The sequence below is a fragment of the Stylophora pistillata genome, chromosome 10 (assembly GCF_964205215.1).
Source record: "Stylophora pistillata chromosome 10, jaStyPist1.2, whole genome shotgun sequence".
Taxonomy (NCBI): domain Eukaryota; kingdom Metazoa; phylum Cnidaria; class Anthozoa; order Scleractinia; family Pocilloporidae; genus Stylophora; species Stylophora pistillata.
In genome coordinates this window covers 2,438,390-2,460,200 of record NC_142528.1, presented here as the reverse complement: position 1 = coordinate 2,460,200, position 21,811 = coordinate 2,438,390, and the positions used below count along the sequence as shown (strand labels likewise).

At 36.3% G+C, this 21,811-nt stretch overlaps 2 protein-coding genes across 7 annotated transcripts in view; one reads left to right on the top strand and one right to left on the bottom strand.

The window, feature by feature from the left end:
- The window catches only part of LOC111341723 (sorting nexin-14), a 79,587-nt gene extending 68,096 nt beyond the window's left edge, over positions 1 to 11,491 (bottom strand). The window contains exons 1-27 of one of the 3 annotated variants that reach the window (XM_088735223.1): positions 11,317 to 11,491; positions 10,767 to 10,835; positions 10,316 to 10,367; positions 10,025 to 10,107; positions 9,814 to 9,841; positions 9,091 to 9,141; positions 8,914 to 8,957; positions 8,422 to 8,509; positions 8,111 to 8,195; positions 7,850 to 8,015; positions 7,550 to 7,625; positions 7,402 to 7,446; positions 7,212 to 7,295; positions 6,632 to 6,746; positions 6,006 to 6,073; positions 5,812 to 5,899; positions 5,477 to 5,534; positions 5,190 to 5,256; positions 4,598 to 4,659; positions 4,364 to 4,449; positions 3,949 to 3,998; positions 3,659 to 3,769; positions 2,634 to 2,679; positions 1,378 to 1,399; positions 826 to 875; positions 494 to 609; positions 253 to 417 (exon numbers count right to left, since the gene is read on the bottom strand). In XM_088735223.1, coding sequence (XP_088591349.1) covers positions 277 to 417; positions 494 to 609; positions 826 to 875; positions 1,378 to 1,399; positions 2,634 to 2,679; positions 3,659 to 3,769; positions 3,949 to 3,998; positions 4,364 to 4,449; positions 4,598 to 4,659; positions 5,190 to 5,256; positions 5,477 to 5,534; positions 5,812 to 5,899; positions 6,006 to 6,073; positions 6,632 to 6,746; positions 7,212 to 7,295; positions 7,402 to 7,446; positions 7,550 to 7,625; positions 7,850 to 8,015; positions 8,111 to 8,195; positions 8,422 to 8,509; positions 8,914 to 8,957; positions 9,091 to 9,141; positions 9,814 to 9,841; positions 10,025 to 10,107; positions 10,316 to 10,367; positions 10,767 to 10,835; positions 11,317 to 11,459 — 2,094 coding nt within the window. In that variant the 5' untranslated portion in view covers positions 11,460 to 11,491 and the 3' untranslated portion in view covers positions 253 to 276. Of the gene's footprint in view, positions 1 to 252; positions 418 to 493; positions 610 to 825; positions 876 to 1,377; positions 1,400 to 2,633; positions 2,680 to 3,658; positions 3,770 to 3,948; positions 3,999 to 4,363; positions 4,450 to 4,597; positions 4,660 to 5,189; positions 5,257 to 5,476; positions 5,535 to 5,811; positions 5,900 to 6,005; positions 6,074 to 6,631; positions 6,747 to 7,211; positions 7,296 to 7,401; positions 7,447 to 7,549; positions 7,626 to 7,849; positions 8,016 to 8,110; positions 8,196 to 8,421; positions 8,510 to 8,913; positions 8,958 to 9,090; positions 9,142 to 9,813; positions 9,842 to 10,024; positions 10,108 to 10,315; positions 10,368 to 10,766; positions 10,836 to 11,316 lie in introns of those variants that run through there. The other 2 variants (XM_088735224.1, XM_088735225.1) reach the window with 2 other exon arrangements.
- A 46-nt stretch (positions 11,492 to 11,537) lies between these two features.
- On the top strand, positions 11,538 to 21,699 carry LOC111341715 (uncharacterized). 4 transcript variants are annotated; one of them, XM_088735226.1, is made up of 18 exons: positions 11,538 to 11,577; positions 12,208 to 12,303; positions 14,234 to 14,326; positions 14,709 to 14,966; positions 15,050 to 15,173; positions 15,341 to 15,451; positions 15,769 to 15,845; positions 16,006 to 16,121; positions 16,681 to 16,819; positions 17,198 to 17,301; positions 17,554 to 17,642; positions 17,751 to 17,787; positions 17,983 to 18,017; positions 18,700 to 18,782; positions 19,123 to 19,204; positions 19,819 to 19,862; positions 20,287 to 20,396; positions 20,921 to 21,699. In XM_088735226.1, the coding sequence occupies exons 1-18, from the start codon at positions 11,560 to 11,562 to the stop codon at positions 21,018 to 21,020; spliced, it is 1,716 nt and encodes a 571-aa protein (XP_088591352.1). In that variant the 5' UTR covers positions 11,538 to 11,559; the 3' UTR covers positions 21,021 to 21,699. The 4 variants fall into 4 exon arrangements, with proteins under 4 accessions (XP_088591352.1, XP_088591355.1, XP_088591353.1 ...); XM_088735227.1 differs by lacking the exon at positions 11,538 to 11,577 and adding an exon at positions 11,952 to 12,046; XM_088735229.1 differs by lacking the exon at positions 14,234 to 14,326.
- The last annotated feature ends 112 nt before the right edge of the window (positions 21,700 to 21,811 follow it).

Sequence of the window (21,811 nt, the reverse complement as noted above, 5' to 3'; positions counted from 1 at the left end):
TAGAACAAAAAGTATGGACTCCAACAGCTAAAACTGCAGGAGGGTGTCGGTAATATTCCTATGACAGAGAATCACGTTGGGCAAACAACCTGTCACACTTGACATTGTTTTCTGATTAGCTTAGATTGACTAATTTATCAGTCCTATAACCCCTCTTCGCTGTAAGTATGTTTCAAAAAAGCTTTTTTTGGCTTAGTAACGTCACGTTGCTTATTAATCTTTTCTTCTATTGATTTCATCCTGTATTCTTTTCATTCTATCTGTGCATAGGATATATTAGTGGTGCAAAACAGTATACAACTTACCCGCTTTATCACCCATCCTGTCAGGGCCAAACATTTTACTGAATTCCTTTTCTGGTGAAAGGAAGTTGAACAATAATCCGCTTCCCTTTAGCAGCGGATTAGAACACAAATACTAGACAACAGAAAAGCAACAAATTATTCGAAGAATTCACTCCAAGCCTCGAGATTCATTCATGCCTCATTCTCACCTGTAAATATTTCTCAAACTGAACTCTGCAGGCATCGAAATAAGTAGCTGTACTCTTCTGCGAAACTGATTTTAAAGAATTACGCTTCGGTGGAAGAAGCGAGTCATCGATTGAACCTGCAAGAGACGAAATGAAATGAAATTATATGCACGAAGCACTTTTTAGGAGTGTCGAACGGGAAAAAAGACTAGTCTAGTGGGTCTCATGGATGTTTCTCTCATCTTGCGCGTGCTGGCTGATAAAAATGACCCTGTGTCTATGCCTTTTAGTTCGGTGTGATATTTCCAATGGAAATAATTCAAAGCAAACATGGATCAAAATCCAATACTTACCGTGGAATTCTTGTAACTTGCTTTGAAGAACAAAGAACTCCTTATACCGCCTGTTGATTTAAAATGAATATCAAAGGGCGATTAAAACTGTTAAAACCAAGTCTGTAAAGGTCCAACATCCTCTTACAAGGAATTGCACGATAGTTCCCTCTTCGCGACTATTGTTGGTAATATGAACAAAAAAGGAACGATTTTACTAGTGCCTTCGCCACTTTCAAAATGGAAAAGGTAAGAGGAATGTTTAGCAAACTTCGATTGCTTTGTGAAAAAATGTCAAAATCGTGAAATTCGTTTAGTTCCTCAACAAAATATAGAATGGAAGGGCATCTGTATAACTTGAACTCCCCTTACTAAAAGCAGTCTCTGTTTTTCGGTGAAGTTCGTCGCACGAGGGAAAAAAATCAGTGCGCCTCGCACCTAGAGTTCTGCGCAGTGCGCTAACACCGTTATTTTTTTCACTTAATTTGTTTTGACTCGTGCGACGAACTACGCCGAAAAGGAAAGACTGCTCGTAATCTGGGAAGCTGATGACAAACAGTAATTAAAACCTACCGTGCTACATCCCATCGGGTCACTACAAAGAAAAGGGAAAAAAGAAATATAAGTTCACTGCTTGAGCTCCCCCCCCCCCCCCTTTTTACCAAAATGCATGCATTTCTAAACCGCTTTACCAGTACCGTACCGTTCCTCAAGAAAGTAGTAAAACGAAAACAGGGATTTCTTTCATTTGGATCACTTTCACTGCTCCTTTAACGGGTCACCGCTTATGTAAACTCACAAAGCGATTTTGCCATATGCGTGGGTTCTGGAGGAGCTGGGGTGCCTTGAAGGCGTCAGTTTTCAGAGGTAGTGCTAGTTTGGTATCCATTGAAACCGTTTCAATCTGGACTAAAGAAGGGTGTAAGGGACTGAGAAGGATACGCTCATAATCAGAAATACACTCGCAAAGTAACTGTGGAATGAGCGGACACTCGAAGGAACCTCGAACATAGCTATGGAAAAATACCTAACCACTTCAGTGGAAACAGTAAGAATAAAAATACCTCGCATTGAACCCTTTGTCGAAGAGCATGTTTCATCTTAATGAACCGTTCTTATGTTGAAATTGGTAGCTTAAAATAGTAATAGTTATTATAATTTTGACTTTTAATTATCGTCAGCTTGTTATCGACTTTGTTGCAAAGAAAGCCACTTTTTGCTGAAACTATACCTTTTTTATTTCAAAAGGTGGCCAGCGTCGCTTTGATTATTTGAAAACTATATACACCGTTGATAGAGCCTGGCTTGTAACTCTGAAGAGAAGATGATGGAATATGAAAAATTGCGCGTTTGGCTTGAAACTTTAAATCACCAGCTCGCACTCACCGACCGAAGACTTTCACGAAGTGCATTATGGTTACAAACCTCCATGGAACAAACGCAAATACCTCAAAAGGCAGCAGTAAGTTTGGAAAAGAAGTTCGCACAAATATCCAGAGATTTGGCGGAAACGGAAGCAGGAATCATGAGAGCGTAGAAACATTGGTTGAAAAAGATGGAAACTATAAGAAGAAGAGAACACCTCTCCGATCAAAACATAAAGTCAGGTAAACAGGGTCAAAGTCGCTGAAGGATAAACTATTTAGTGCAACAACCTGCTGATGAAAAGGATGACACATTTGTTGGGTAAAAGTAAATTCTGTCTTCGTTGATTTTGTGATGGAAAATGCTCTGATCGTTCTAGAATACCTAAAGGTTCTACGACGAAAAAGAGGAACTTTGATTTCGGAATAGCGCCAATTGTAAATGTATATTTACAGCATACGCACCTTCTTCTGCATCAGCTCTTTCCACAGATATAATAAACATACATTTCTGTAAAGCAAAGAAACCTTTTATGTCATGCATGAAAGTCTATTACTGCTCTCAGTTACAGTAATCGAGAGCAAGCGAACACACTACAGTTAACACTAGTTTAAGGATTCATTCTACTATCTTTAAACACGGTGACCATTCCTCTCACTAGACTGATCCAACAGAGTTTTAAAGGATCTGGTTTGATTGTCACAAAATGGAAATTACAATTTTCCAAGTCAACCGCGTTACAGTCATTAAAGTTTACGATATCCTTATATAATAATATTTTACTTAATGTACATAAATTCTTGATGTAGGTTGTAATTTTTTATTGAATATTTTGTTGTGGGTTTCCTGGAGAGTAGGCTGATAGTTTCTAAAGAAACTATTTGGGGCTGCGTCGGTGGGGGTAACGAAATAATTGTTGGTTGTGTGTGCTTTTAAAGGCAGAAATTTTCTGCCTTTAAAAGCACACACAACCCACAATTCCTCTATTCGCTCCGACGAAGGGCTAACGCTCGAAACGTCAGCTTTTGTAATCGTTACGATGGCCAATTTACCATTTAACTTTTGTTGATATATCCAAATTATTTCCTGGAAAGTAGCTTGTAGCTAAGTGTGGTGCTACATTAAATAAAGAACAACAACAACTACTACTACTACTACTACTACTACTACTACTACTGCTACTGCTACTGCTACTGCTACTGCTACTGCTGCTGCTGCTGCTGCTGCTGCTGCTGCTACTGCTACTGCTACTGCTACTGCTACTACTACTACTACTACTACTACATGATAAGGTTATTTTCTCGTCACTTTAACCTGCAATGGTAGCCTATCCCTGACGTTCAATTAGTAAAACGAAACGCGAAAGCAAAGGGCGCGATGGTAGCGAGGGAGTGAAAAAAACCGGGGAGGTTTGGGTCGGGTCGCGTACTTAATCTCAAGACCCGACCCAACCTTCCCGGTTTTTACTTGAAGTAAAATGACCAATCACCTGTTTAGTTTCCATGATCACGTGAGGAATCGTTATCTTCCACAAGCTGAGGTCACGCGTCTTCTTTTCTTCCACTTCTTCATTTTCTTCTTCACTTTCCCAGTCACGATCCTACAAACAAATGAATAAAAATTCGTTTTCGAGCTTTTGCAACTCACGAATTGATTTCAGGATCAACATCGATGACCATGATTCAATTGCTCTGTGATCCTTTCATTGTTCATCTACATTCAAACAATTCCAAATCGTTTACACTACTAAGTTAGTTGGTGAAAGTTGTAGAGTGTTACCGGAGGTGTGTCTGGGATATCAAACGGGTCGTCTTCATACGGTGAGTCATCTAGAGCGTAAAACAAATGAAATGAGGTAAAAACTTCAAAGGATTTTCACTGACCACATAATTTGTTGCTGACTTTGCACTATCTTTAGCGAATGTACTTGCGCAAGTACTTGTAGATATCAACTGAAAAAATTTTCCCTACAACTTATAGGGAACTTGTAACTTTAATGATTAAAGAGAGATTCCATCGCTGCTGCGTAAAACTGTAGTCAAGAGCTTTTGTTGCCCACAAAATTTTCAATTAAAGTAAAATATGGCAAAACGGGTACATCTGCTGTAATTTAATGCGTATGGCACGTTGACTGCTGCCTCAAATACTTTTCAGTCTTGCTGGGAGCACACAAATCAACTTCACCGTTACTTACCTTTGTTTGGATTCATTACTTTATCTTTCAACTTTCCAGCTAACCTTGAAAACTCTGCCAAAGGATCAAACTTTTTCTTTGAAGCCCTGCAACAAATGGAAAAGATCAAGAACCCAAGAAAGTTCGGATAGGGCCACGTGCTCGAATGTAGTGAGCGTCATTTGTTAACTATGATATAGCTAAGCAATGAAAATAAAAAAGGAAGGGATTAAGGAAGTTTCTATTTTTTTTTACCTTGAAGTCGGTTTGTTTAAAGGTTTGGCTGGCAATCGGCTTCCACACAATAGCGTAAAATACTGCAGATTGAAACAAATTCATGGAACTCAACACTGTAAATCAGTGTTACGCGGCGACATTCAAGTCAAGGATACGTTAGATTAATTATCATCAAGACTGCTGAAAATGCCTAGTTTCGTGCGAACATTTCTTTACGATAACGAAAACGACACGGAGGAGGTGTACATTTATCTCTCACTCTTCGTAACAACAACCGTACAAACAAACAAACAAAGTGAAAAAAAGATATTTGCAGTTAAAGAAAAAACAAGACGTAACAGTAATTCCTTCTAATTTGCCGTTTTCCCTTCAACCTAAATAAACTCGCCTTCACTGTATCATATTCTTTCATTCTTAATTTATTTAGGTCTCCTTTAACTCTGTCTTCCATGTCAGTTTTACAACGCAGTTCTTATTTTGGTACATGTCAATAATAATATCTCAATTTTAAAAGGCCCGTTAGAGGTGATTGAAGTATGTACAGTATGCGTATCTTTAACTGTATCTCCCGCTTTTTTCGTTTTTAACAATGAAACACTGAAATACTTACATCATCGCTCTGGTAAAATAGAGGTAGAAACGTTGTTTCTAGAAGATTGTAGGCATACTCACAGGCCCTGAAACATTGATGGGGAACTAATCACAAATGCAACATGTAGATCCGATCGAGTGTAGAGTAATGTAATCAGATGTTTATCAGGTTGGCACAAATAACGATGAACTGTGTTTAGTTAACACAACCATGATTAATAAAAATACATAAAAAATCTACATTTACGCGTCTGCGTCCAAACCAGCTGAAGGTGGCTTCGATTATTGCGATCAAAATGAACGTACTTGGAAAGAAAGGATGCTATTTTCAGTCTCTCCATCTTGTCAACAGGAGCATCAATACCTAACATGGCAGAAACGCAAAAATCGCTAACTTGCTCGCACTGCATGTCTACATTCGGTAAAATATAAAATACGAGGTTCAACAAAAAGAATACGTGGTATCACAAAATCCTAATTAAACTTTGTACTGTGCAATGAAATTTTGGTCTAGGATCTGGCTTGTTTCTCGTCACAGCTAGAAGCAGTTTAAAACTCGGAAACAAATCTGTTAGGTATAGGTAGGTTTCATCGCCAGCCTGAGAATTTCATTTAGCTCAATTCAACGTTTAAAGACTTACATTCTTGTAACCCTTGAACCATTTCTGGATCAAAGTTTATTCTGTCCACAGCCCCAATGTCAAAATATGAACTGAAGATTTCTCTGACCTGAGCAACCAAAGATAACAATGATCTCAAAACACGTCAAAAGATACAAACCACGTTAAAAATAATGATTGGGTAACGAAAGCTGTTAAGACACATGCGTATCTACCTCTTTTAAAATAGATGCTTTCTCTTTTTCTGTTTCTTCAGAAGCAAAAATTCTTTTATTGAAATCCTCTGCAACATATAAACAGACAAATGTAAAATCATTAAACAACAAGTCGACAAAAAAAAACAACAAAAAACAAAAACAAAAACAAAAAACAAAAAGCAAGTTCAATAGAACAAATTAATATTCAACGATTACTTTTGTAAGTATAATTGCTCAGATGGGTTCGAATTCTGTTGTAAATTCTGTAAATAAAGAAAATATTGCGTTTTTTTAACATTTGCGGTAATTACTCGAATCAAATTAAGCGATGAGTTTACAGGTTTATTTAATTCAATCATCGTGTATTTCTTTTGAAAAGCGTTTGTACGCTTCGCAATTGAATTTTCTTCTATCGCGTTTTTCACTTCCTCGAAAATATCGACGGAACGCGAGGCAGCCAATTGAAATATAGCACCCCCGCTATAATCACCTCGCGCGGGGTGACTATTGCAAGATATGACGCAATCCTAGACCAATCACAGCGCGCATTTCTATATTCACCTGAGCAATTACATTAAACATTAATATCGAAAGAAAGAAAAAACATTATAGGCAAATCTAGATGTTAAGTGAATATAACACACCGGCAGTAAGGCAGAACTGTAGAATGTTTAGTGCTCCCTCGCTTTTCATAAACTGCATGAAAGGAAACAGGGCGGACTGACTGTGAAGTATGTCTGCTATGGACAGATGAAGAGCCTACAAAAACAAACACACAAAGAAACTAAATGGCTCATATTCCTTGGGAAACAACTTTATTAGCCCTGGGCAGTTGACTGACATTTGGCTGACAGAATTTATGATCAGGTAATTTCGGTTTTATCAACTGAGTTGATAATGTAAATTAGCCAACGTAGAGAGTTTCAAAGGTGACGTTTCGAGCGTTAAACTTCGTCAGACAAAGCCCCCAGGGTCATTTATCAATCCCTTAGCGGCTCCTGGTTTTTTCAGTAAAGAATCCCAAACAGATTCACTGTCTTGTTTATATTTTGTTGTGTCGAGTGAGCGTGGTGATGACTTCAATAATAAGTGCAGTCAATTATTTCCAGATAGGACACAACACTACAGTGTGTGGGGTGACCTTAACAGTAGCATAGAGTATGAATTTTATTCTGTCAAAACTCAGATTGTTCTTTTTAGCAAAGTCTAGGATCCATGACGTACCGAGTTCACGACTGGAGTCCTTGGTTTCGCAAACTTCGCTAGTAATGGAACTTTGGGAGACGCTGGCTCTTCTGAGGCGACCATCTGTAACAGGACAACGAGTTTGGTTTGAATAACATTAGGAGGACACCATCGACCAATATAAAATATAAAACAACAACAAAGTGACAAGTTCAAAAGAAACACCTACTGGTTCTTTGTCCAAAATTAGAAGAAGTATGTTATTCACAAAATCCTGAATAGTGAAATAAAGATCGAAGTTATCGTAAAATAAATGCAGTGATTGAAAATTGAAGTAGTGCATGTAAACATTAATCAGATTTTATCAAGTAACTTACGGGATCTGATAGTTTGTCAACTGCTGTTAAAAAGACTGCACTGGCTAACAGTTCTCGAAGTAAGGATAAAAGACTCCTGAAATTCAACAAGATATGGTTAATAGGGTTGATAATATGGTTAACAGGGTTGATAATATGGTTAATAGGGTTGATAATATGGTTGATAGGGTTGATAATATGGTTAATATGGTTAATTGAGAAAATGTTAAACCTCAATTTAAAGAAAACTACTTAGAAAATGTGTTGCTTAGGTTACCTTTGTGGTTTATTCAAGAAAGCAATGTTATGGCCACAACATACCTACACTGCAAGGAATTTGGAGGCAATAAAACAGGAATAATGGACTCAGACAGTTTCCTCAGATAGTGAAGTTCCATTTGACGACTCTGTAGTGCACAATGCAACTTGGGTCCAAAGCGATCTAAAATGGCTGCCTGGATGTTGGCTACAGAGCCTGATGCTGTGACTGAATGGCATTCAACAAACAATTACTTTAATGCAGTGCTCCACTATCTTTATCATTCTTATTCCATATAGATAAGGAGAGTTGCTAAGTGATACCTTTCTGTTTTGTTGTTAAATACATTTCTAAATGCTTCAAGCCTTCTTTGCCAACATTGTTAATAACAAAAGTTGGGATATCAACCTGAGGAGAGAATATAATTATTTTATATAATTATTTAACCATATAGATGCAGTAGTTTGTGTACAGTCCTCGGAAGTGTTACTTAACTACTAGTAGGCTGAATTCCCACACCTGGTGGTATGTGTCATACAGATAAGTTAGTTGTTTGTTTATTTTTGCCTTAACTAAGATTTCAAACATTGCATACCCAAACCAGTGTTTATAGTTTTTAGCACCTAAAACTTACCTTATGTATTCTCTTTAACAGCACTGCTGCCATGTATCTGATGCTTGTACGGATTTCATCCACACATATTTCGCTACAGCTTAACTCCCTACCGGGCAGTGATGCAAAAAACAATTAAGGCAGACCTACTTTTAGCCACAGATTTACTTAATATAAACAATATACATGTACATGCATGATCCATAACTGGTATAGGCCAACTCTCTATTAATCATTAGTGATGATTTGAAGGTCAAAATGATTACAAGAAAACTGTTAGTTTTTATCTAATTGCTACCTTAGCCTAACTTGCATATGAATGTAAAGAGACAGCTGGGATATACAATCAAAATGTTGGATTTGAATGTGACATGTCTGTGTGTATTTAAGTGGAAACTCAGTAAAATACCTGGAGTAACTTAAAGTAAACTTATGATATACATATTTACATTTTAAATCAGTTTTCTCTTCTATCATTAAAAATGAAAAGTTTGCAAATTTTTTAAGATGTACCTGTACCAGCTGTATACATAGTTTTGAAGTAAGAGACCAAGAAACTGAAAATTAAAGGATATAACAGTTACTATATATGAAATAAAATCAAAAAACGTATTATACCTGGTGACAATGTAATGTGTCTGATGAGTGATTTACATAAATACAAGTCAGTAATCACATTCTATGACATACCTCTTGTAATGCAGCATCTACAGATTCTGGAATAAGAAGATCTTCCCATGGCTACAGGAAAAAAGAGAAGAAAGATTAGCAAAAGACTCACTTTGTTCACTTTAGTTAGTTATTAAATTTAATATGGGGAATACAATTGGAAGGGAATTTCTTCTAGAAAGAAGTTATTCCCTGGGTTGCCAATAATCTTAACTGGAGCATTCAAACAACACCTTACACAGTACATCATACAGCCACTTTTCAAAGTCATAAAATTTTACACAAGTCACACCAACAAATGTGGTTAAAAATAACATTTGATACTAATTAACTTCCAGAAGTGATTCACATCTAACTTCTCCAAGCCTATAGTATCCCTGTCCAGCATACAGGTAATGAGAATACTCAAATTTATCAAGTAGAAATTGTTAACTTCATCTAACACCAAATTCCTATGACTAATTTACTTGGAAATGGGTAGCAGCCAGAAGGGAGAATTGATAATCAGATCTTGGGAGTTAAAGCGCAAATGGGGAACTGAAGCATCCCAAGCTATGACATTCCATTCCATGTACAAAAAAGTGTACTTTCACCATTTGAAATACTTTTCATAATGTCAGAAACAATGTTAGTCTGCAAAATTACCCAGTGTTTGGGAATTGTGTTGACCTTTAACTCTATTACTTATTATTGCCAGTGTGAATAGACTAAATTATCACATTGTAGTTACAATTATACTTTTACCTTAAGCTTGTCCCTTGAAATCTCCGGTCTTTGTGCATTAAGAGGGAAATAATATAATTATTTAATAGACAAGAAAAAAATGTACATCAAAGAATTTAGTTATATAAAAAAATGAAGAGTACCTGTGTTAATTGAGTTGATCAATACAAAAAAATTCTTTACAAATATATTTGGTATGCAAAGAAAATGAATTTGTGATGTTGTTATATACCTGTGACGTTGGCATCTACTATTACCACAAATGGTACACTGCTTGGATGAAGATGTCTGTAACTTTTCACCCTCTTCACTATACTAAAAAAAACAAAAAGCAAATTTTAGAAACCATCTATAAATTAACTCATTTTTGAAATGTATATCTATATTCATTTTCACTCTCAATTTGATTAATAGCCCACAGCTTCAATCAATTGGCCTGAATGTACAATGCCACTGAGGTCCTGAAGTACAAACATTTGATATTGTAATCAGTAAAAAGCCATAATTCTAGAAATACATCTACCTTTTTACGAGGGCCCCAGTGCAATAGTAGGGAGGGCAAAACTGAACAATAACTGAATAAAAAGAAGTCACAATACACAAGTGTCAGTGAAATATAAGAACTACCAACTTAGAAGCCTTGTTGCTAAGGTAACAAATCGGAAAAAATTTCATGCACACTTTTTGAAGGCACAAATTACATTTTTAATCAAAGTTTTAAAAACTTTTTTTGGAAACATGCATTTCATATAATGCAGGTCTCTTTATCCTGGTTAAATGAAACTTTGGTCTATTTAGACTTGAGCCAGTGCTTGTCATCAGCATATCTGGGTGGGCATACCCTTAAAATCATGTCCAGATTTAGCAAGTAGGTTTTGCTTTCCAGCTGTACAATGTTATAAATAAACTATTGCCCCGTATCTGATGCACAGTGTAAGATTTGAATATCTATGGGTATTATGATCACACTTTACCTAAACACCAGGAATCCTACTGCAACTCCAAAGGCAAGAATCCATATTCCAATGACTAATGGTGGACAACTATGATGAAAACACGTGATAACATTTTTGTTTTAAGAAAAATCCATGACCCCATACCAATCTTCGTAGAAGGACCAAGAGCGGTATCACAGTTGATCCCGTTTCCAATGGATCTCGATCTCCCTCAATTATTCCGCCAAAACCCTAACATACCCCCTTTCCAACTTGCACCCTTCACCAATAGACCCAATATCATCTACAAAGCAGCTTACGATTTGTCATATGATCTCAGCATAATTTAGTATTAACGCGGAGCAAGTGAAAATAAGAGTTCTTACAAATTTGCTAACTTTATAAGACCATACTCAACTAACAGCTTCGAAATTAAAAGTGAAAAAGAGAGTACAACCATAGACATACGTTTGTGATCACTGACCTTTATGAGCTACTTACAGAACAAACCGGTCATTAAATCACAGCTCGTTTTGGGTACGGTGACGATTAAACGATAAATACGAAAGAAATGGAATAAATTACTAACCTGTAAAATTGAAACGTGAAGATAATCACAAAAAATGCTCCTGAAGCCAAAACTGGTCGAATTGTTTCTAAATTTTGACGATCTAATCTGTTCATTTCGAAAATGACACCAGAACATTTTACTAGTTCCGTCGTCCTGTTCATGTAACTTCCCTTGAAAACTAAGTAAGGACAGGTTCAACTCGCTTACACAAAGGAGTAATCACTATTCTCTACCCAGTCTCTTCGCAGGTTAAAATCCAATATGGACGACAAGAAGTCGGTAGGTTGTATATAACTTGGCTATTAAACAATACTTAATACCTCAATAAGGTGCACTTTCACTTTGAAACTTCTTTTTGAAATTGATTTATTTCGATGATATTCACCTAACACCATTTTCACCCACCTTTACGTAAAATATAATTGCAGAAGAGAGACACGTGTCCTTCGTGTAAACAGCTGATATTTAATTACTCCTAAATTAAGAAATGTTAGTCCAGTTAGTCTGTCAGTGGTGAGAGTGATGTTAAATACCACAAGAACAATTTAGAAGAAGGTGTTTTATCTGCTGGTATTTGTGGGCGGTATCATTGAGGATGAGATCGACGGCGTTAATTCGCCTTGTTTTTTTGTTTTTGTTTTATTTCATAACTAGGTCGTTATAAACTGTCAGAAATCTCATCCACGTAGAATATTACCGTTGATGGCATTCTACAAAGAATTTGACCGTGCATGTACATGAAAAAATGGTGAATTTCATTTCATTTCATTTACCACTTAATTTATGTGTCTGAGATTCCCAGTTGAAGTTGTAAAGTGGCTGCTTATATGCATAAATTAGCTCCCCAGGCTATGTACAGCTTTACACTCATGATACAGCAGTTAATCACATACTATCTTTAATTTGTAGACTAAAAAATCGAAAAAAAGAAAATGGCCAGCAAACCAAGAACCAGTAAAGAAGAAAAAGAAGAGAAAGGAGGAGAGTGTTAAAAAAGTACAAAAGGTGGGTGAAAAAAGCAGAGAGACTCAAGGTTTCTACCAGATGTCAATGATGTCTAATTGGTGACTTGATATTCAAACAGTCCCACTCACAGAAGAGAGGGTTTACTTAATGTGTTACACCCTAACATCAATATGCTTTTTCTCTTTGCTGTTCTCTAAACATTTTCTTAAGGTACTGGCAAGGAGATTGTTGTGTATTCATTTAGTGGAGACACACACTCCTCAATTGCTTACTACTATTCTCTCTTTATTCGTTGATCAAGTATCTTATAAGCTGGTAGAATAGTCTTACTTAGTAACAGTACTTTCACATCACTCAGTAATCTTACAGTAATGTCACTAACACTAGTACAAGTACTTTTACTGTGTTCTCAATACACTACAGAGATCAAAGGCTTCTTGGTTTGTGATCATTTCCTTTATTCTTGTGACCTTGATGTGTGATTTGGGGGTAATATGGTAAGGAGGAATTAGATGCTAGTCACTCTAAGGGGTCAAAGGATTAAATCCAATCAAAATTAGTGATAAATTAATGAAGACTGCAACTTGCAATTTTGTTTGTATCTAATAAAAATTGCTAAGAGCACTTATTGCAAACTGCACGAAAATCATTTGAATAACAAACCTTTATACAGGAAAGAACTCTCGGAGTAAAATTTGTCTGTGTCAGTTTTTAAATATTCCTCGGTCAAAATTATCCCGATTTTATTTGTTTATTTGCTTGTTAAACCGCATATGGAAACCATAATGTCAATACTTTGTCATGAAGGGTGAATTTTCTAGTAAAATGTGAAAACAAATTTCGCTGCCCAAACTGAGAAGGCTGAGTTTGATGGGTTCCTGACAAATCAAATCTGTTGCCAGCTGTGACAATCGTAAAGTGGATTTCATCCGAACGAAAGAAAGCACCGGTGAAATTTGTGCGCATAACATTTCCTCTCTCTCTTAAAATTTCTTTTTAATGTCAGATCAAAAGTATTAGAAAACGTCTTGCATATTAGCGTCGACAGTGATTGGGAGAAGCCTTATATCAAACGAGAACAGTTAACACACATCTCTGTGGCAGAAGTGTCCGGCAAAGTCCCAACCACTCCCGTTTTCCTTGAGGCTGAACCTGATTGTTTCCAGACTTGTTTACTTCAATTTCTTAAATTTGTCACCTGTCGACTTGTTAAGTGTTTATCGATACTTTCTTCCTGTAAACACTGTTTTGAAATCGACTCTCTTCGGACCTCATCAGTCGCCGCATTGAGACAGCCGACAGTGACGTGAAAGCTGAGGACCTGTTGTTGTATTTCTTTTTCTTTTTTTCATTTCTACTTGAAGATCATTAATTTAACCGACTTCTTACTTTAATCCGTTACGTAAAATATAATTGCAGAAGAGAGACACGTGTCCTCCGTGTAAACAGCTCATATTTAATTACTGCTAAATTAAGAATTAATTACTGATTAAATCCAATCAAAATAAGTGTAAACAGCTGATATTTAATTACTCCTAAATTAAGAAATGTTAGTCCAGTTAGTCTGTCAGTGGTGAGAGTGATGTTAAATACCACAAGAACAATTTAGAAGAAGGTGTTTTATCTGCTGGTATTTGTTGGCGGTATCATTGAGGATGAGATCGACGGCGTTAATTCGCCTTGTTTTTTTGTTTTTGTTTTATTTCATAACTAGGTCGTTATAAACTGTCAGAAATCTCATCCACGTAGAATATTACCGTTGATGGCATTCTACAAAGAATTTGACCATGCATGTACATGAAAAAATGGTGAATTTCATTTCATTTCATTTACCACTTAATTTATGTGTCTGAGATTCCCAGTTGAAGTTGTAAAGTGGCTGCTTATATGCATAAATTAGCTCCCCAGGCTATGTACAGCTTTACACTCATGATACAGCAGTTAATCACATACTATCTTTAATTTGTAGACTAAAAAATCGAAAAAAAGAAAATGGCCAGCAAACCAAGAACCAGTAAAGAAGAAAAAGAAGAGAAAGGAGGAGAGTGTTAAAGTACAAAAGGTGGGTTAAGAAAGCAGAGAGACTCAAGGTTTCTACCAGATGTCAATGATGTCTAATTGGTGACTTGATATTCAAACAGTCCCACTCACAGAAGAGAGGGTTTACTTAATGTGTTACACCCTAACATCAATATGCTTTTTCTCTTTGCTGTTCTCTAAACATTTCTTAAGGTACTGGCAAGGAGATCAAGGGCTTCTTTAGTTTGTGATCATTTCCTTTATTCTTGTGACCTTGATGTGTGATTTGGGGGTAATATGGTAAGGAGAAATTAGATGCAAGTCACTCTAAGGGGTGAAAGGATTAAATCCAATCAAAATTAGTGATAAGAAAGTTGTATGATATTAGCTATTTTGATTAAATGGAGTCTTTTATTTTCCTTTAGCCAAAGATCATCCCTCATTCACATAATTTGTTCAGGGTTGGACAACACACCAAAGAAAGACTTAAGATCTCGAACATAACAGATCTCATTTTATTTGCATCCCTGCAAGATGTTCATCCCAGATGCCAGTCTTGGTGTCAAATAGAAGGTGCTGATAAAGTCCACAAAGTTGTCATTGTTCTTGTCAGTGGTGTGGGAGCAAAGGAATTTCTGGAAAACAAAGATAATTTTCCTAAATGTAGCAGCCTCTTTGAGTTGGTAAGATTTAGTATCTAGTGTATCAAGAGCCTGCAGGAATACACGGTTCAAGTAATTTTACTTTGATTTTAATTCCTTTTCAGGGCATAAACACCAAAGCCTCGGGAACATACTTTAGTGTCAAACTTCCGCATGAGAGCTTACTTTTCATTGACATGCCAAAGGAACAGCGAAAGAAACTGAGGAAAAGGCTGGAAAAGAGTGACAGTGTGTACACTAGCTAAATATTAGTTTGTGATATAAATATACACATAAATCTGTTTCAGATGAGATGATTTACCTTTCTAAGATTGATTTTGATGTGATTTTGATCATGATTTGGATGTTATAGCAATAATTTAAAAGATCCCCTTTTAATTTGAAATCTCATTCAGCTAAACTTGGTAGAGAGGACTACAAATTAACACTAGAGGAGATGCGTCAAAATAACTTTCCACTCCCAAGTGCTGTCAGTGGGGATGACATTGGGGAAGGAGAACATAATGGTATCAGTGATGAATGTGCATAATTTAAATATACAGTGCGGTGATAACCAGTCATTGATGTTTGTACCTTTAACTTTTTCACTCTTAGGAGTGACAAAGAAAGAATTTCTCCCTGAATATATGAGGTAATAGAGAAGGACACCATGGCAACTGGGTCACAGGTTACTAGGTTATGGAATGAAAATTCAATTGAGATTATGAGAGCAAGGGAAGAAATGAAGATAGTAAATTTGCAAATGAGGCAATTTCATGTATACACAAAAAATGAAGATCAGTCTTTAGTTTCATTATTTTAACAACAGTGTCCTTGTTTTTAGGGTTTATTTCAACGAAACCATTTAAGAAGTCCAAGAAATCTCCAGAATCACCAATGTTTGCAATTGATTGTGAGATGGTATGTTCACAAAAGTCATATCAATCATTCAAGAATAGCAGATAAAAAAAAATCATGCAATTTAGAATAGGGTCGGCAGTGAGTTTGATGAATCAATAGATAGTTGACTCAGTCTGAATAGTTGCATTACGTGATTTGTTGTAATTCATGTGTTTACCAGTGTAACTCAGCACTTGGGAAAGAGCTCACAAGAATATCTTTGGTTGATGAATCATGTAAGGTGGTTTATGACACACTTGTAAAACCACCCAGGCTGATAGTGGACTACAAAACAAAGTAAGTGACAAAGAAATTTCAAGGACAGAGAGGATAAATAGTTCAGGCAGTAAAAAGAAATATTATATCTCTCAGTTAGTACATGCAAGTTCTGATTGGTCAATTCAGCTTGCTGTATTTCATTGTACAACCTGCAAATTTCCAAAGTCTGTCTGAATTGAAATCTTTTCACTCTAATGGAACCCAGATTTATACTAAATATCTTGCTAACCTAGTTTTTTTTTTTACTTTCTTACTGTAAGATTTGGAGCCTCGTTTTTTTCCCTTAGATATATGACCTGTGCATTTTCTGCTTGAGACATACACCCAAGCAGAAAAAAACTTGGTCTGTATCCTATAAAACAGACCCCTGGCAAACTGAGTTTGTATGAGAGGTACATGAACATGATGAATGTAACAACTACTCTTGAAAGAATATTTCCTAAATTTCATTTTTTAATTTGTTTATTCATATCAATTTTATTTATTTATTATAGTACAGAGGATATCTCTTCTGTTACCAGATGTAATTTTTTTTTTTTTTTTACGTTACAATTACTGAGGTTTAAACCCTGATTAGGTTTAGTGGAATCACTGCAGAAATGCTGGAGAATGTAACTACAACTTTAACAGATGTTCAGAGACATTTGGTAGATATTCTTCCTGCAGATGCTATTCTCTTGGGGCATTCACTGGAGTTTGACCTTACAGCTCTTAAGGTTGGCAAATAAACTTATTTCAGTCTTTAATGGAATAAGTAAAATGCACAGATAATTGTATCAATATATGGAAGAAAAATATATGAACAACAGTAAATAAATAGAAATTACGTTTCTCTTCTTGTTGATAAGCATTTTAATGGAGTGAAAATGAAATGAACTTCAAAAGTTTCTCAATAAAATTCTCTTTCATTGTGTGATTAACTGGTAATGTAAGTTCCTCCTTCATGGTCTTATTTTGCTCCAAACAAGTTGGCCCCCACCTTGATGAGTGTGCGCCTAAATATTCCTCTACTCTTCTCCATATCATTATTGTAGAATAATTCCTTTGCACATTCAACACACCAATCTTTATATATTTAATATTTAATTTTTCAGCTCTATCACACAAGGGTGATTGACACTTCTCTCCTTTATGGAGACAGTAACGGAGTACCTTTATTTAAATCATCATTACGGAATCTTGCTCGTCAGCATTTAAAGTAAGTTTTTCCCATTTTTCTCACAGCTCATTCACTCACCTCCGACAGCAGCATGTATTTTTACTATTAATAACGATTCTGTCAATCACAATTAGAGATAATAAGGTTAGAAATTTTATTGAGACAATTGACAACTTTTTCTTTAGAATTAACTTTCAAAAACAAAGTTATGTTAACTATACATCTACAGCAGTTCACTTTAATTATGGTACATTGTAATTTCCATTTGTTTTTTTCTTTCTTCTTTTAAAGGAAAGATATTCAGAATGGAGAAAATGGTCATTGTTCAATTGAAGATGCAAAAACGTGCATGGAATTGGTTCAGCTTAAAATTAAAAATGGTCAGCATCTCAATTTTTATCAACTTAGAAATATTGTGTGTCGTCATCAGTTGATTATTTTTTCTCTTGTTAAGTCTTTGTTATTTGCTCTTCTCTTGACTTTTTCAGGTCCTTACTTTGGAAGAACCTTTACAGGAAAGGAAGGGTATGAATGACTTGTTATCTCAAAATTTACCCACAGTTAAAAGAACTTTGCAAAAACTCTAATGATTGGTGACATCAGCCTTCTTGGTTTGACTGGTGACTCTTTTTAGCTTAAAATATGAAACTAGAAGTTTAATGTTCAACTTCAAAGAAATCAGTGCATTTGTTTTTAACCATCATTTGCTTCTCTACTCAGATTATTCGAGAGAATTGAACGTAGTAAGAAGAGAGGTATAGTACTCTAGAACCTCACCACATTACCTCGCCACATTACCTCGCCACATTACCTCGCCACATTACCTCACCACATTACCTCACCACATTACCTCACCACATTACCTCACCACATTACCTCATCACATTACCTCACCACATTACCTCACCACATTACCTCCTCCATATTACGATCATGTAACACTTTTTGGTTACAAAGTTTCTTGAAATTTTTTTCCTGTTAATACGACAAGAGGAGCTAACAGGATACTAAAATTAATCCCGTTTACAACATATTTCTTTTAGATCTTTCAAAGACAAAAATGAATCCTTCGTGAAACTTTAATTTGTCCATTTGATTTTAAACAGAAGTTTAATGCTCTGGGCTGATAATAAATTCTACAGCCTCGTGGAGTATCGTGTAAACTCCCTGCATGATATTGATAACTTCAAGAGCATTACCATCTCTTTATTGTAGCCACATTTATATGGCTCAGTGGTGATACTACATACTCGAGGCGACCACTTTTTCCCTACTGAAGATGCTCTTTGGAATGTGAGGTTGATTCTGACCTCAATCAAATGAAATAAAGGTTGATTTACAGCACCTATACAGATTTACAGCCAGGTTTCGTATTTATTAAATTTTTTACAGATTAACTAGAGAAGTGTTGACTTTATCTGTTTTCTCATTTTGTAGGATCCTTCCTGGATTTCCCAGGAGTTGTAAAAAAGTTTGGCAAAGGCGCAACCCATGCAGTAACTTGCTCTTCAGATGAAGAGGTGGGACTCGTGCGACGATTTGGGAATTACATATTTTAATATGTATGTGACATCGATATTGTTTAGGCTGTCACATAATCGGAAAATCATGTTGTCGGCGCAGAAGTTTCTACCGCCCCGAGCGCCAAATCGGGAGATGTACTTCTAGATCGTCAGCTGTCGACTGAATGTGTCTTTCACTGGGATTTTTGAGACTCCACGACAACACAATCGTAAGCGAAAGGTTTCCCTAAAACTGCGCCTGATCCTGCGACTAAAAGTAAGCAGTCGAGTAGTGTAAATCACAAAGGTTTCCTCCTTAAATAGATAGTAAGATGAATAGGTATTCACTTGTCTGTAGGTAGTTTCTGGTGCTGTCGAATTAATGGAGTCGTCCGATATCATCTGGACTCATCTTCATGAAGCTGAGATGTTTTTCAAAGGTAAGCGGAAGTTGTTCCAGCGGCTTTTCCTTGTCTAACAATGCACCAGGATGGGCCAGTCAAATAATTCGTTAACTTCAGGAAGAGAAAAGCAAGGAGAATCCTTTTCAATGTAATAAACGCGTTCTACAACTTAAAATACTGTTTTCTTGACCAGAAACTTTTCACTCTCATAGTGCTTTTCTGCATTCCACATGCTTTCGGAGACTTTCGCTCTTTTTTCGTCTGATTAGAATACTAAATAAGTCTCAGTTCTACGGGTTTTTTTTCTTGTACCTCCTATGTAATGCCTGTTACTGTGATCTCTGCATTCTTGTATGGTTTGTTTTCGCTTTTGTTTGCACAAGCTCGCTTGGCTGATGAACTCGTGCGAAAATGTTCGTTTCTTTCACCTGAATTCCAGGTATCTGGAACGATCTACACTCGAACGATCTACACTCGAGTACTTTCGGTATAGCTACTGATAATGAGAGGAGTAAAAAAGAATGAACAATATTTAGGTCTTTTTTACCATTTTTCTTTCGTGTTTTTTCTTTTTTCGTTCGTTCGTTTGTTCCATTCCCTGTTTTGCACACATATCGTATGATAGTCTTTATTAAACCTTCTGTTTGTAGAGGGGCAGTCAAGCATTTGTGACAAACAGCAAAGAACTTTCAAGGTAGGATATGAAGCTGTTGTTTACATTATAGCTGAACTCCTACCAACAGCGATTCCATACCTAACATAAATAATGTAAAACAGCGGTCCCAGAAATTTTTATGAAGTCCACAACGAAAGTTACAAAGAACTATCATTATGGGGGGATAGTAATTTCAGTCGAATTAAACGACGAAGTCAAAACTTATTTACTGTAGCTCTAGCTGTAAGTTTGGTTAAATCAACATACTTTGTGACTGTGGCAAAACAGACATCATGTCAAGTTAAGTTGTACATGTTATCAGCTCCATCTGCGTAACCAACTGGTAGGAACTGGTAGGTTTACGTTTTCACTTCTCACACTTGTATTATCAGTGTAAAGCGATATGATTGCTGGATTCTTTTACTGTTACATTGAGTAGATCGTGAATCTTTGCTCTTTAAAGGACGTACTTCATTCTGTGGACTCAAGAATACAGCAAATCCACGATGCAGTGCCAAGTGACTGTTTGTTATTAGTGATGTTTGGTTGCAGTAATTTATCGCCCGTGATAAGGTTCGTGTACTTTTATAGTCTTCCCACTTACCACTGTACATTTCCCTAAATGCTTAGGTTTAGTATGCAATCTCCAAATTAATAAACAGCAGTGTGTGAAATGCTAAGGCGGCTATTTTGATGCAAATAAATGGAATGTGGTTTATTAGTCTACTCAGAACAAAATTCTTGTTCATCATTGCGTAACATGTACTGGGCAGTCTGACACGTACTGGGAAAGCAGTGAAACACGCAACAGCAGACTCCCTTCTGAGCGTTTGCTGAGCCTACGATTTTTAAAGCAAACTTGTTAGCCATTTTAGGTATTTGATGATCTGACAAATTGAGGAGATTGCCTCGGTGCTCCAGATCTTCTTTGATTTCATAAGACTCAGGCTTCTCAGGCTTCTCAGTGGGACTCTTTTTGAGGGAGGGGGGGACGGGGAGGGGGGCGGGCGGGGCGGAGCGGCGTTGAACACGTAAAAACGATAGGATACGTAAACCCAGAAAACAATGCCTAGTTATCACTGTGATTCGAATTTCAGGCTTCAGTCACAGGCAAAAGAAAATCAAGCCAGCAGAAGTGAACTGAAAGAAGTTGTAAGGAAGACAAAAAATGGACTGTGCTTTCTGAAAATTACGTAGCTGTGTTACTTTCGCAACAGACAGCCGAGAAGCAACCAAGTGTTTTTGGAGCTTGTTGAAGAATGTACAAGGAAACCGTTTCCAATATTGCAGAAATATTCGTTAACTTAGTTCAGAAGGGTTTTAATACACAAGCATTCACATTGAATACTAATTCCTTTGGGCCAATTATTCATTTCTAATAAATTCAGTGAGAGAAAATGATACAGACTACTTCAAACGCTGCGAGTGAGAACTCCATGAAAACCTACCTTTGTCAACATGAGAGGCCATTACAACAGCGGGAACGGAGAGGAATTAACGCATTTTATGGTTCTAGCGGTTGCCTTTGAACCATTGACGGATTTTACAAGAACATTTTGCACATTTGATTTTAGGAAACCAGCTGAGTAAACTCCAAAAGTTTTTGTGAAGAAACTCCAGGCAGTCAAAGTGAACTTTTTGCTATTTGTTCACGAGTTTTAATAATCTTAACTTCGGTTGTGTATTCATAAATTTTTTATGAAACAACGTCTCGAAATTTATGTCAAAAATAGTATCTACGTTGTTGGGAGGTTAATGAATATTCTTCGAGCTTCTAAATCGATTGTGAAGGGATTGTTTACAGAATGTTTTTTCAGTTTGCTTTCCCAGTGCCCATACATAAAAATATAATGTGACATTTCTTTTTGGCATGAAATATGTCTATACATTATTTTTTTCCTCAATACATTAATTTTATTTTCTTAAGTGCACGGCATAGTTGAAATGACGTCAAATGGTTGAGATCTGAGGACGTTAAAACTCGATGA